This window comes from Etheostoma spectabile, chromosome 15 (genome assembly GCF_008692095.1).
Source record: "Etheostoma spectabile isolate EspeVRDwgs_2016 chromosome 15, UIUC_Espe_1.0, whole genome shotgun sequence".
NCBI lineage: Eukaryota > Metazoa > Chordata > Actinopteri > Perciformes > Percidae > Etheostoma > Etheostoma spectabile.
The window spans coordinates 8,745,317-8,759,358 of record NC_045747.1 but is presented as its reverse complement, the minus strand read 5'-3'; the positions used below and the strand labels follow the sequence as shown (position 1 = coordinate 8,759,358).

Genomic DNA, 14,042 nt, shown 5'->3' with positions numbered 1-14,042 from the left:
CAAAAGAGCTTGAAAATATGATTTTAATGCAAGTAACATGACATTTCTGTTCTGAGGGTAGAAAGATGAGAAACTTCAACTCCAAGATGGCGTCCTCAAGTGTGCAGTCTGTCGCAGACAATGTTTAGAGATTGGTTGTAGTCAGCAGGCTAGAGTTCAAGTGAAGTGATTCTCTGGTTTCTATGTGAGCGTCCCAGCGCTGTCCGTCCATTTAGAACCACACCAGGGCATTTCAACCCATCGCACCTCAAGCCCAGGCCTCCTCTCCTCAGCGAGCCGTCCTGCTTCAGGTCTCACCTGACGATCCGTCAAGATCCAGAAGTCCCAGAAGTGTCAGGATAGCTTGTCTATATTGGCGAGGAAACGCTGGGCCCACCACTCATCAAGATCTATAGGCACAAAGTCTGAAAAAACAGGATGAAAGGAATTTAAAAGATTATATGCTATGAGATCATATTAAAAGCCTGTTTGTGTGTCCGTACACCCTAAAACATTGCTATTCTATGCTTGTCATAGAAAAGGACACTATAATAATTAATTAGTTAATACATTAATTAATTAGTATTTCCGGTATCAGGGAATCACCAGTGCCTACTGCCCTCTGGTGGTCACAACTGTAACATGTAGCGCGCGTATGTATGTATATATATATATATATATATATATATATTTGTCTATATACATACGTCTGCAGCAAGAGTACAGCATCCTAGTACTTCCGGTATATACTTTCAAACTAAAAATAAGGCAAAACAAACAAAACTCTTACAATTATCGCGTTTATTGATATCTAGAAGTCACAACTACAACTCCAAATAATTAAAATTATTCAGAATTTAACTTTTTAAAATCTATTTGTTACTTTGTCTATGATGTATAGTGTTTGATAAACAGAAAATCACACCCCTAGACTGTACATTGATAATATACAGTCTATGATCCCTGTACATAACTACTATAAAAAAATACATACATGAATAAATGCAAATCATAGGATGGTAAAGTAGTAGTATAGCATGTCATAAAAAAGTCGGAGTTTAGTATGTCATGAAAAAACAACATAGCATGTCAGAAAAGTCACAATATACTATTCTGAAACTTTTTAACCAACACACTACATGTGGTACTATGACTTTTTTCAACATACTATACTATGACTTTGTCACATTTTTTCGAAATACTATACTAAGACTTTTTCGACATACATGTATTTTTAGGACTTTTTCAATGACAAACTCTGACTTTTACACAAAAACATAAACTTTGTGTCAGGCCAGATAGCTTTGGGGGATGAGACTGTGATGGGAAGACACAAACAACACAACACAAACACCCTCAGCTGCTCTGTCATCGTTTGCCCAGTCTACCACACACCCTGGGGTTACAACCAAAACGAGTTTCCTTGAAAGAGGTTGAGTGTTTGAATCTCATGTGTTTGAGGAAGTTTTAAGGGTCCAATATACTAAGTGAAAGAGACAAATGTGCCAAAAACCATACATTTGTGTCAAGTCAGAGAAATTTGAGGGATAAGAGAATGTTTGGAAGTCAGGAGGTTGTGTGTTTACATCCTGCATGTCTCAGTAAGTTTTGAGGTCCAGTACACTAAGTGAAAAAGCCAAATGGCTAAAATTTAAACTTTGGTGACAGGTCAGATAGTTTAGGGTGATAAGAGAATGATTGAAAGACAGAAAGTTGAGAGTTCAAATCCTTTAAGGTGCAATTGGTTTCAAGACCTATGTCACTGGGATGAAGAACACACATGGATGAAGAGAAAATGTGTTCCTGTCACTCTCTCATATCCATTTTTTCACTCATCACTGTATTGCTTTTTTCGACCCTACTATGATTTTTTTTGGACATACTATACTATGACTATCACATTTTTCAACATACTGTACTACGACTTTAATTCACTTTTTTCAACATACTATACTATGACTTTTTATGACATTATTTGACATACTATACAATGACTTTTTTTTAAGCACTTTATTTGACCACGGCGTGGTTTTGTGGCTCATCATAGCCAATAATATAAATATATATAAAGTTCTGTGAATAGTGCAAAGAGTAGCTATAATCTCACGGTGTCTGGCTAAAACTTTTTAAAAATGGCGCGTTTGTTCAGGACACTGCACTCTTGTCTGCTGATGACACAGTGAATAGTGACGATTGTCTTGTTACAGACTATACTGACTTTTTTTGACATACTATACTGTGACTTTTTCACTTTTTTCAACATACTATATTCAGACTTTGTTCAACATACAATACTATGACTTCATCACTTTTAAACTATGACATTTTTTTCCACATACTACACTATGACTTTATTACTTTTTTCGACATACTGTGACTTTTTTTTCGACATACAGTACTACGACTTTTTTTGACATACTATCCTATGACTTTTTTGTGACATACGTACACTATGAATTTATCATTTTTCAACATACAACTATGGCTTTTTAACATACTGTACTATAACTTTTTTCACAATACTATTGCTTTTTTCTTTTCTTTTTTAAAACATACTATGATTTTTCATCCCTTTTTTCGAAATATTATGACTTTCTTATAATTTCTTCCACATACTATACCATGTATTTTTTCGACACTTTATCATTTTTCTTTTACGTACTATACTATGACTTTTTATCACTTTTTTCAACATACTATACCTTGACTTATTTTTTTTTTTTTAAAACATACTATAACTTTTTTTTACATACTATACTATGACTTTGTTTCACCATACTACGACTTCATCATTGATTTTACATACTATAGTATGACTTTCTTTCAACATACTATCCTGACTTTTTTTCAACATACTATACTAAGTTTTCACTTTTTCCAAACATACTATACTTTGACTTTTTTTTTTTTTTGTTTACTATATAAAAACATACTATGACTTTTTTCACCATACAATACTACAACCTTTTTTCGACATACATACTATGACTTAACACTTTTTTCAACATACTGTACTATACCTTTACTTTTATTACATACTATGACTTATTTTTAACATACTATGACTTTACACTTTTTCTTTTACATACATACTGCTTTTTAACATATTATATGACTTTTCACTTTTTGAGATAGTATATTTCCATTTGTTCAAGATACAATACAATAATTTCATCACTTTTACACAATGACGTTTTTTTCCATATACTATAACTTTATTACTTTTTCGACATACTTTGACTTTTATTCAACATACAATACTATGACTTTTTGACATTCTATACTGTTTCACTTTTTTCGACCTACTATATTCTGACGTTTTTTTTTTTTTTTAAACATATGACTTTTTATCCCTTTTTTCAACATGGGACTTTATCATTCTTCCACATACTATACCATGTATTTTTTTCGACACTATACTGTGACTTTTTCCACAAACTATACTATGACTTTATCATTTTCTTTTACGTACTATACTATGAATTTTTATCACTTTTTTTTTTTTTTTTTACATACTATACATTTTTTTTACATACTATGCTTTGTTTCACCATACTTTGACTTAATCATTTATTTTACATACATAGTATGACTTTTTTAAAATACTATCGATTTTATGCATACTATGTTTTTACTTTTTTTAACATGTTATACCTTGATTTTTAATTTTTTTAATTTTACATACTATGATTTTTTTTCACCATACTATGACGTTATAATTTATTTGACATACTATGACTTTTTTCAACATACAATACTACGACCTTTTTTCGACATACTATACTATGACTTTTTATCACTTTTTTCAACATACTATATTCTGACTTTCTTCAACATACAGTACTATTCAACATACCGTATTAGACTTCATCACTTTTTTATACTATGACATTTTTTCCACATACTATACTATGACTTTATTACTTTTTTCGACATACTGTGACTTTTTTTCAACATACAATACTATGACTTCATGACTTTTTATACTGTGACTTTTTTCAACATGCTATACTATGAAATTATCATTTTTTCGACATACTATACTATGACTTTGTTCAACATATGGTATTATGACTTTTTAGACACACATACTATGACTTTTTAAACACTTTTTTACATACAGTACACTATACAATAACTTTATTACTTTTTTCAACATACTATACTACGACTTTTTATCACTTTTTTTTGACATACTATCCTATGCTTTTTTTCAACATACTATACCATGTATTTTTTCCCCACATACTAAACTGTGACTTTTTCCATTTACTATATTATGACATTTTTATCACTTTTTTCAACATACTATGAATTTTTTTTTGTTTTTTTAAAATCACGTTTTTCGACATACTATATTCTGACTTTTGACGTACTATATTATGACTTCATCACTTTTTTATGACTATGACTTTTTTTCAACATACTATGACTTTTTTTTTTTAATCACGTTTTTTTTTTACACTAATACCATGGCTTTTTTATCACTTTTTTCAACACACTACTAAGACTTTTTTTTTAATCGACATACTATACTCTCACTTTTTTTCTACATCATTTTTTTTCTACATACTATACTTTTTTCTACGGACTACACTGACTTTTTTCAACATACTATACTATGACTTTATCACTTTTTTACACTATGACTTTTTTGACATACTATACTATGATTTTTATTCCAACATACTATGACTTTTAGTTAACTTTTCAACAAAAGGACTTTTTTCGACATACCATATGGTTTTTTCAACATACTTTACAAAGACTTTTTTCAACAAAATATGACTTTTTCTTCAAGAAACTAATATGACTAGGACTTTTTTCAACATACTATGCTGGGACTTTTTTTGACATGCTACATTGACTTTTTTATCACTTTTTTTGACATGCTATAGCGTGACTTTTTTTTTTTTTAAATCACTTTTTCCGACATACTATACTATGAAAGACAAAAAAGTCCAGGGTGCTTAGTTCAGTCAGATGTTTGAAGATGCTCTTTGGGGCCAGGGATTCAAGTAAGTATAGAAAAAAAGAAAGTCCAGGCATAGGTGTGCTTCCAAGACAAAGGTATTCACTATGACTTTTTTTCTTAAATCACTTTTTCGACATACAAATACTATGACTTTTTCATCACTTTTTTTTCCAACAAACTATATGTTACAGGGGTCACCAACTGGCGGACTCTGGTCCAAAACCGGACCGTGAGAGGCTTCCATTCGGACCGCGAAGCCTTTTGACACAACTGGGAAATAAGTATAAATTATGCGTATTTATCTGGTCACTAAATATTTTTTCAATAGCCTGAACAAGGCCAGCTCTGTAGACCTGTATGGGTCTTGCGACTGCTTTGGACTGTTTGTTTCCGTTGCTAGGTTACAACGAGTTCTCCAAGGCCAATGTGCCCCGGGTGTGAATCATTTGCACGGAGTCTGTTGTGACTGTCAAAAGTTAAAATATCAAACATAGAGGGTGCGCACAAGTATAACCAAAGCTTGAGGAGGAGGAGAAGCTGTACTCACTGTGCACGTGTGGGTTGGGAGTAGGTTCTTCATAGTGGACTGCTCCCTGGGTCTCCTTTGACCCCCCCTCCTGCTGCACCACCTCCTGCCAGGCTGAAAACACAACGACTCAGTCAGTACATCTACTACTATTTACAAGCTTCTATACGGTATGTTTAGGTAGCCACGTAAACAACAAAGTCAACAGTTGAAGAAAACCCCTCCTCCCCTAGAAAGTTGTAGTTTTCAATGTCTATTTATAGGCCACTAATCGTGTAATTAATTAATCAAAGATAATCATGAAAAAGTAGATTCATTGATTATGCACTGATTGTAGCTAAAATAGACATTAGCTGCAGCTTAACTGTATGTCTATAATTTGTTTTACTACATCTCTGATCTATCAACAGATCACACAGTTGACAACTAAATCAAAAGAAATATAATACATTTTGATAATCTTAACCCAAGGATATGGTATTAAAAAATGGATTAGTGTGTAATAATAGCACATATCTTTCTTGTCCAAGTTAGAATCTTCTGCCCCCTAGTGTCACACCTACAGCGTCAGAGTAAAGTCCACTAGGGCAAATGCTTAAAAGGCACACTATTTCAAATAATGCAGCATGTTGACTAGTGAGTGAGGGTGTGTGTGTGTGTGTGTATGTAAGGTAGCTGCATTTTGGTCATGACTGAAAACTAAAATGGTTAAGCTTCTTTATATCGTGTATTGGAGTATTTCAGAGAGCGAAAGTATAAATCAACCCTGAACAGAAGGGGAGTGGGGCCTTCTTTGTGTCCTTGTTCACTCAACGACAAGGTTACTAGAGTTGTTTATGAGCTTCTGCTTTAACGCCAGCAACTAACAGGACACAGAGAGTAAGAAAAACCAAGCCACTGTATTTGACTGTGAATGTTAAAAAGAAGCACACACTTCAAAAACTAGGTCACTGCTTAGGGTTTCATCACAGACCCAACCAAACCCTTCATTCTGGCAGACAGCTTTGTTGCCTTTCCTCAAATTTAGACAACAAGACTCTTTTCCCTGAGTGGCCGGCGGGCACTAAGTTAAAAGCCCAAAATGCTGACATGCTGTGTATTTCAGCACGTGCCAGCGGGGGTTATGAGGAGCATGATGTGTGAGTGTGAGAGCATTTTTTGGCTAGGTGCCTATCACGGCTATCAGTGTCCGAGCAGCTGTGTCTAGGAGAGGCCTGGGAGCGGGCAGGTTGGCGTGTCATTTTAACAGCTTTATTGTAAAACAATGTCATTCACAAAACAGCCGACGAGGGGCAGGAGTCTGGATCCACTGAGACTGTTAAAGTGTTGGCTCAGCTTCTCGTATTTCCAGTTAGACTGTCTAAATGGTGAGAGTAATTTCCTTACCATCATAGACAAATCTGACGTTTTCCTTGTGCGCGGGCGTGAAGCTCTCTTCCTGCTGGTTGTCTGCAGGGAGAGCAGGAGCAGGGTGATGGTACTTCTTCCCATTCGGACGGTTGAAAACTATCTTGGGTGCAGGAAGGCTGATGCATATAAAAGGATAAACAGCGTGTCACAAAGCAGTCTGATGTTTTCAGCAAATGCTACATAAATATCAGCCCTTGGGCTGAAATTCAAGCATGGGTGATTGTGTGGGAGTCCGAGAACAGCTGAATGAAGGACAACATGCCCCCTTGACTTCCCACAAGGTCAGTCTCTCTCTCACACACACACACACACACACACACACACACACACACACACACACACACACACACACACACACAGTGTTATAAATCATTCAGGCAGATGAAGAAGGGCTGTCTGTCTCAAGCTGATGACGTCCACAGCTGTCATTCACTAACATGTTTTAACCAGCACGATTAACTGTGCAGACACACTGCTGAGAGCATTTGGTCTCTCTCCGAAACTTACTCAGGCATACTCCAGGAAGTTTGTTTGTGCTTGAAGTCGTTTATTTGGTTGTCAAGCTGCTGAGTAGGCCCTAAATAACAGAAAGTTTACATTTTACTTTAGGAAAGAAAAGTTGAAAGTAAGATGAATTATCTGCTGGATCTCTGAAAGCGTGACAGAGCAGTATCTTACCTGTCCGTCGCTGGGTGACCAGTTTGCTGGGACCTCTTGTAATTGTGTACATCATGCGCAGGAAGAGTTCTAAGTAAAGTTTAGTTTTGGCACTTTGAAGTAAAAAGAAGTCCAGACGTAGCAGATACAGGTGGAGCTGGCCTACTTTAAAGTAAAACACATTCCTCCAGAAAATCAATCCACTTCTCAGCTGATCAGGTTGAATTTCCCTCACAGGGTGAATGTTTGACGCCAACACAAATCCACGGAGTTGACTAGACTACAGACTACAAGGACTGTTTGCTAACCAAGCAGAAACACAACCTTGCGCTGTACTCCTCTCTGCGTAAAACCAGCAGTCGGGGCACATCTCATTCAGCGACCCTCCCCCTCTGTCCTGCCTTTACCCTAACTCACTTTGTTCATCCAGTGTACTGCACTGCCACAATGTGGCAAAACCTGAACAAGCGGCTGTCATTCATAAGACATTGAACGCACACCTTCACCGCGCACCACTTCTCGCTCAACGTCCTACACGCCTCCCTCGGGGCCTTAAAGAGACAGCGTCTCCGGATTGTAAGAAACCTGAAACCTCCATTTTCTCCCATTTTTTTCCGAAATTTTAGGCAAACTAAATTTCTAGTGAAGTTCAAACAAATCCAATGCTGTCGTTTAACTTGAATGAGGATTTATTCAATGAGGGTCTTTTGTCTGCTCCACCATGTGGACCCCATCTGTTCAACGTCTCTGTGTTTACAGTACACGCAGGTGTGGTCAGGTGCACAATGCAATCACATACACACAACCATGTTTACAGTTCAACCAAGCTTTACTACATACTGAATGAAATTCAAAGCGGGGTTGACAAAGACGCCCAGCTGGACATTTACAGAAATTAATAAAAAAGAAAAGTCTCGCATTTGTAATAAGTTATAGGACGTAATAAGTTAGGACGTTCACCCAAAAGGCATTATTAACTTCCACCAGTTTTACAAACTGAATTTACATTCGAAAGCTTTGTTTCTACCTAAAAAAGAATTAAACATATGTTGATGAGTGACCCTATGTTGATTTATCTCTTATTAAAATATAAGACAATATAAGACATTCTTAGCATGACAAGTTTGTTGGTAACAAGTCACCAGGACGAGGTTCTTGGCCTTTGGCCTACAATAACTCCTTAAATAACTTTAAATAAGGCATATTCTCATAAGCACATTTAAATATATTGGCTGTAAAGAATGTTTTCAGGCAAAACAAGTTGAATTAAATTAAAAGGAAGTGAATCAGTATTTCAGCCTCTCAGTTACATTCCAAGCAGTGTGAAGAATTCATATAAAAGCAGCATTAGACCATTATGTGAGGATATCAAGTTAAATGAATAATAGATTACAGGTTTTATTGTATCTAGTCAAACATTTCTCAGGTGTATGAAATAAAATGTGGACTCAACCTTTTTTTTTTACAACTCTGGCAACATCCATGGTCACAAAAGAGTTTGTTCTCTAATAGTTCACAATGAGAATGTTACATCGTACAAATATTTTGGACTTTATGTTGCCTCGTCTCTGACACCTACACTCATACCCACCACATGTGTGTCAGGATTCAGTGGTGCATTATTCTCCCTCCTTTGAAGGTCACAATCAGATATCATTTTAATTCAAAGTTTCTGGTGTATTTGTGCATCTGTGGCACTTAATGACAGAAGGCAAATTTCCGAACAATCAAGTATCACCATGTCACAATATTAACAACAGATCTTCTAGGCTATTAGTAAATACATAACATGACAGCAGGCATTGATATGATGCAAACATGTCTAATGTTACAACTATACTCTATGTCTCTTTAAAGCCTCTGAAAGATCAGCACAAAAGGTAGAAAAGATCTTTAAAGTAGCCTAATCCCAATCCCTGGTCCATAAAACTTTGACTTATTGCTGCTGGTAGTAGGATAAAGACTAGGAAGAATACATCTGAGTCTTCATAGTTTAATGGGTGTGTAGATTTAAAAGGGAAATTACCTGTATGCTAGCTGCAGGTAATGATGTATTCTTACCTTTACAGTAAATCATATAAAGCTTGGATTGTTCGATTGCCACTATCGAGCTAGTTAGCACCAAATTTCTAGCTTCCTTCCACTTTATAATGAATTAATTTCCATATTTCCATATTTGTGTGGTCTTTGAAAGGACAAGACTCAGGGAAATGTAGTCATTATAGAAGTTTTGTAGTCTTAAGTCTAACAGAGGAATATAGTTGTACAATAAAATGTTCTATTTAACAAGTCTAAACACTTGAGATTTGAATCCTCCCTGTGCGTGTGGGTGTGATCGTTTAGTAATTAAGATCACAGTCTTCCAGCAGACTGTCGGTGATGTAACCAATCTTCAGCAGGTTTTGGTAGTAGTGTTTCTCCACAGCAGTGTTAACAGTCCAGCCCACCACCTCCACACCTCGCTCTGCCCAGTACTGAACATAGTCCCTATGTACGAAGGGAAAATAACAAAATACAGCTCAGTAAATAAGGAACACAACCCACAGCCAGATAAGTACTTTCTTTGGTTGCAATAGTGAACCCCTTTAGTAAAGCAGTGTCTACTTATGACTTGGTAAAGGGTTTGATAGCATTTCATTAAATCATACTTTATTTTTATTTTTATTTTTTTAGATTATATGCATACAAGATCAATATTAAGATTTGTCTTAACAACTTGTGGGGCATTTTTAAACCCTGTGACTCGCACACAACTTTGCACCCGTGTATCGTAACAGTAAAACACATTAAATTTCACCTACAGTGAGATGAAGTCTTTCTGCATGAAGATGGCAGAGACCCCACAGAGTTTCCACAGTATGTGGTGATGGGCCCAGTCCAACAAGACGTCCAGAACCCCCATCCACAGTTGACCCGATGTTGACAGGGACCGAGAAGTGCCGTCGCCAAAGCGGCTCAGTCTCCAGGGCCGGTGGATAAGAGCTGTTACCACGTTGGGGTCAGTCTGACGCATCTGTGGGCCGCAAGAGGTTGCAGTCTAATTATAGTTTACTTTTATGATGGTATGCGTGATGGTTCAGTTTAAAGCACCAACAAATCAGAAATGCACATCATATTTTGGTTTTAGCTGAGAGAGATCGAGAGGATAAAATGCAGCTAAGGGCCCATGTTAGGGTTAAACCGATGGCCGCTGTGGTAAGGATTCAGCCTTGATACATGGTGAGCTACCAGGGCGCCCCAAATAGCTTCCTATAAACCATGATTATCATTTAAGTTAATCAGTCATGTTCCTTGTTACCTTGTAGATGACTTTGGGTTCAAAAGAAGAAACAATGCTGGAATTGTAAAGGACAGGGAACTTCTCATACATCTCATGAAGCACTGCTGTCGCCTGGAAAAGAGGATAATTTATTAATGTTCCACAGAAGCAGGAGAAATTACTTACAGAACAGTATTTAACTATCTGATAATAAACTGGTTTATTTAAAGAGATTACATAAATAAGTATCTCATGATTGAATTAAACAAACAGAGTTGCAACTTCTCTGCATTGAGCATGTCTATTAGCTGCAGCCAGATAACATCATTGGTCAAAATATGCATGTACGCATATTTTTATCTGGAGTCTTTTCTATTCAGTACCTTGTCAGGTTGATCTTTGACATTAAAGAAGATGGTCAGCTGGTGTCTGATGCATTCCTCCACCGCCTCCTGCAGAGTTGGGACCTTCTCACCACTGAACCTGTCCCTGGAGACAAAATAAATCACAGGTTTTTAAGGCAAAACTGAGGTAACATTCCTGCTGTATCACACTTTCACATTCCAATTCTGCACCTTTATTTTAAGTCTTTAAAATTTGTGAGAAGAGATACCGCAAATGGTGACAGAGGGGCAAGGGATCACTCATATGAAAACTGTAATTCTGCATCTCAAACCTTTTAATATGAGGATCTTCACAGACTTCCAATCAACTACATCTTATTTCATGGACACACCATCCTTTGTTTCTTTACTTAAACATTAAATGACAAGCTAAGATGTTTAGAAATCTAAGCATTAATTCACATGCTTAGACGAGAGGAAATGACTCTTTAATATGCTGCATACTTCAGCCTGTGACAAGCAGCAGCATCTAGCCTCTTAAGTTGGACCAACTGCAGTTTGCTAACAGGTCCAGAGCCGTTGGTAGTGCGGTCCACAGTCTCATCATGCATCAGTACGGGCACTCCATCAGCTGTAAAACTCAGGTCCAGCTCCACTCCGGTTGCCCCGTTCCTACTGGCCTAAAGAAGGATCACAGGGGGAAGAGAAAATGAAAATACAGCTTCTTCTGCAAAATCTACTGACAGGTAGAACGCTGTTTTGGGCTTGGGTTTTTGAACACCATGAGACAATGAGCCTACATAAGTAAGAAAGTGTGACACAGTGAGTCAGTACTATCATTTAACAGTAAGGATATATCCTCCATATTCTCCAGTGCTATAGACACATGGAAAGTACGGATGTGAACTAAATGTTTGACATGAAAGATGATGAGAGTAGAGACTATCAGTGCATTCAAATGGATCATGTTGATTTTAAGTTGTCTCTAGGACACAGTTAACCGATTTCAAGTTAAAAGGGTGGCTGCTCCAGTTTTAGGCAAAGACAACAAACTATACTTTGACCTCAGTCTCATGAGACACAACACCTCAGTAACGTATGTTTGAGCCTCTCTGTAGCCCTCCCCTTTTATGGAAAATGTTCAGAAGAAGGTTTCCGTTCTCATTTCTGTGTTTGACTGGTAGTCAATGGTTTACCAATCACACTTAAAAATGACAACTTGAATAAAAGCATTACTAAATACTCCCAAACAATTAAACAAATATTGAATGTAGCTGGGCTTCTTAGCTTGATAACAAAAAACTGAATAACCATGTTACTGAAAATAATCATTAGTCAAAAGTGACACCTAGAGGAGGACTCCTGCCATCTCAATTTCAAATCACTTACAGTGAAAAATACAACCTCCAGCAAACTGGAGATCTCCTTCATCATTACCGAATCTGAAAACAGCTGTTTCACCACTGGACCACTTACAAACGCTTGAGCATATTTTATAATGTAAGCTTTTCCACCACATTCAATAGCTGCCTACAAGGGGCAAGTTACATAGGTTAATGGATCAAGAAGAGGCTGAACAATGGCTTGTTAGAATAAAAGAAACTCGTCCAGAGGTGAAGGAACTAGACAGATTAAAGGTATGAGTTTAAGTAGAGCAGAAGATGCTAACTGCATGTATGCATGTGGGAGAGTTATGAGACAAGGACAGCTGACTCAGCACCTTCAGTATGTAAAAACCCCAGAAAAAGTGAAGTCAGAAATTATTTACAAGTCATGAAGTGGACATCAATTCATAAACATTACATTACATTAGAATTCAAAGAGCATGATGGGCCACTGATCTGATACAAATTGAACCACTTATCCCTGTCCATTCAGAATATGATACTCTGCTTACACTGCAAAAAGGGAAGTCACGACATGCAAAGCCTAAGCAGCTAAAGCTATCAACATGATTCTTACGACACAAAAATCCCTCATGACAATACCTTTACATTCCTTAGAGGCTCCTTCGCAGCTGCAGTGCTGGGGATTGATTCAGAAACTAAATAGCATAGGTTTCATGTAGGTGTTAAATATCTGTAGTATCGGCCTACTTTAGCTATAAGTACACATGCACATATTTTCATGTGAACAATGCCTGAATGTCACCTCTCTGATCGCTGCCAAGGTATTCTCCGGAGCATCGTGGCTGCCTCCGCGGTGCGCAACCACCAGGACGCCGCCTGATGGAGACCTGGGCCGGAGGACGCGGCCGGCCTGGTCCCCTGGCACCGCGGGAAACCGGAACATCACCATGAAAACGTAGAGGAATGCGGTGAGAAGGGAGGCACCAGTGGCGCTCCGCGTCCCCAACACCACCAGCAGAAACACCGCCGAGAAATACACCACCTCATCTCCAATCTGCAGCATGATGAACGGTGGCCTGGATATGTCTCTCTCGTCGTAGTTTAGAAAGATGCCATGAAGAAAGCTCTGCTGTCAGCACTCAGGTGACTACATGGTGGAGGGTCAGAGAGCTCTTTAAAGAGGATGGATGGGATGAAGGAGGAGAGGCAGTTTCGCTGCTATCGTCAATATGAAGTTTGAAATAAATACATAAATAAATAAACACATTTAGAATGCATCCGGCCAGAACATTCAAAATAAAAATTACAATAAGTCAATTTTGTTTAAATAGCATACAGTGTATAAAAGAAACGTGACCATATGAGAAATATGTAAAATGGTGGCTTCATTCCATGTTTAAAAGATTCATATTTATTTTAACACATCTCAATATTTAAGTGTGTTTTTTTAAACAAAAAAACGAAGAAAACCTCCAATACTTTTATTTTGAAGACAACCATCCCATGATGGCTTATCTCAGACTCAGCACCATCTGGAGGCGGA

At 37.2% G+C, this 14,042-nt stretch overlaps 2 protein-coding genes across 2 annotated transcripts; both read right to left on the bottom strand.

Moving 5' to 3' along the window:
• Window positions 1-5: 5 nt before the first annotated feature.
• On the bottom strand, window positions 6-8,037 carry LOC116702732 (MAPK regulated corepressor interacting protein 2). Its single transcript, XM_032537096.1, has 5 exons — window positions 7,569-8,037; window positions 7,398-7,467; window positions 6,867-7,006; window positions 5,502-5,594; window positions 6-404 (listed from the first exon to the last, which is right to left on the bottom strand). Exons 1-5 carry the CDS (start codon window positions 7,621-7,623, stop codon window positions 334-336), a joined length of 429 nt encoding a protein of 142 aa, XP_032392987.1. The 5' UTR covers window positions 7,624-8,037; the 3' UTR covers window positions 6-333.
• Window positions 8,038-9,001: 964 nt separating this feature from the next.
• Window positions 9,002-13,759, bottom strand: LOC116702730 (glycerophosphodiester phosphodiesterase 1-like). The gene is made up of 6 exons (XM_032537095.1): window positions 13,302-13,759; window positions 11,655-11,830; window positions 11,190-11,295; window positions 10,846-10,938; window positions 10,349-10,560; window positions 9,002-10,034 (listed from the first exon to the last, which is right to left on the bottom strand). Exons 1-6 carry the CDS (start codon window positions 13,560-13,562, stop codon window positions 9,887-9,889), a joined length of 996 nt encoding a protein of 331 aa, XP_032392986.1. The 5' UTR covers window positions 13,563-13,759; the 3' UTR covers window positions 9,002-9,886.
• Between the last annotated feature and the right edge of the window lie 283 nt (window positions 13,760-14,042).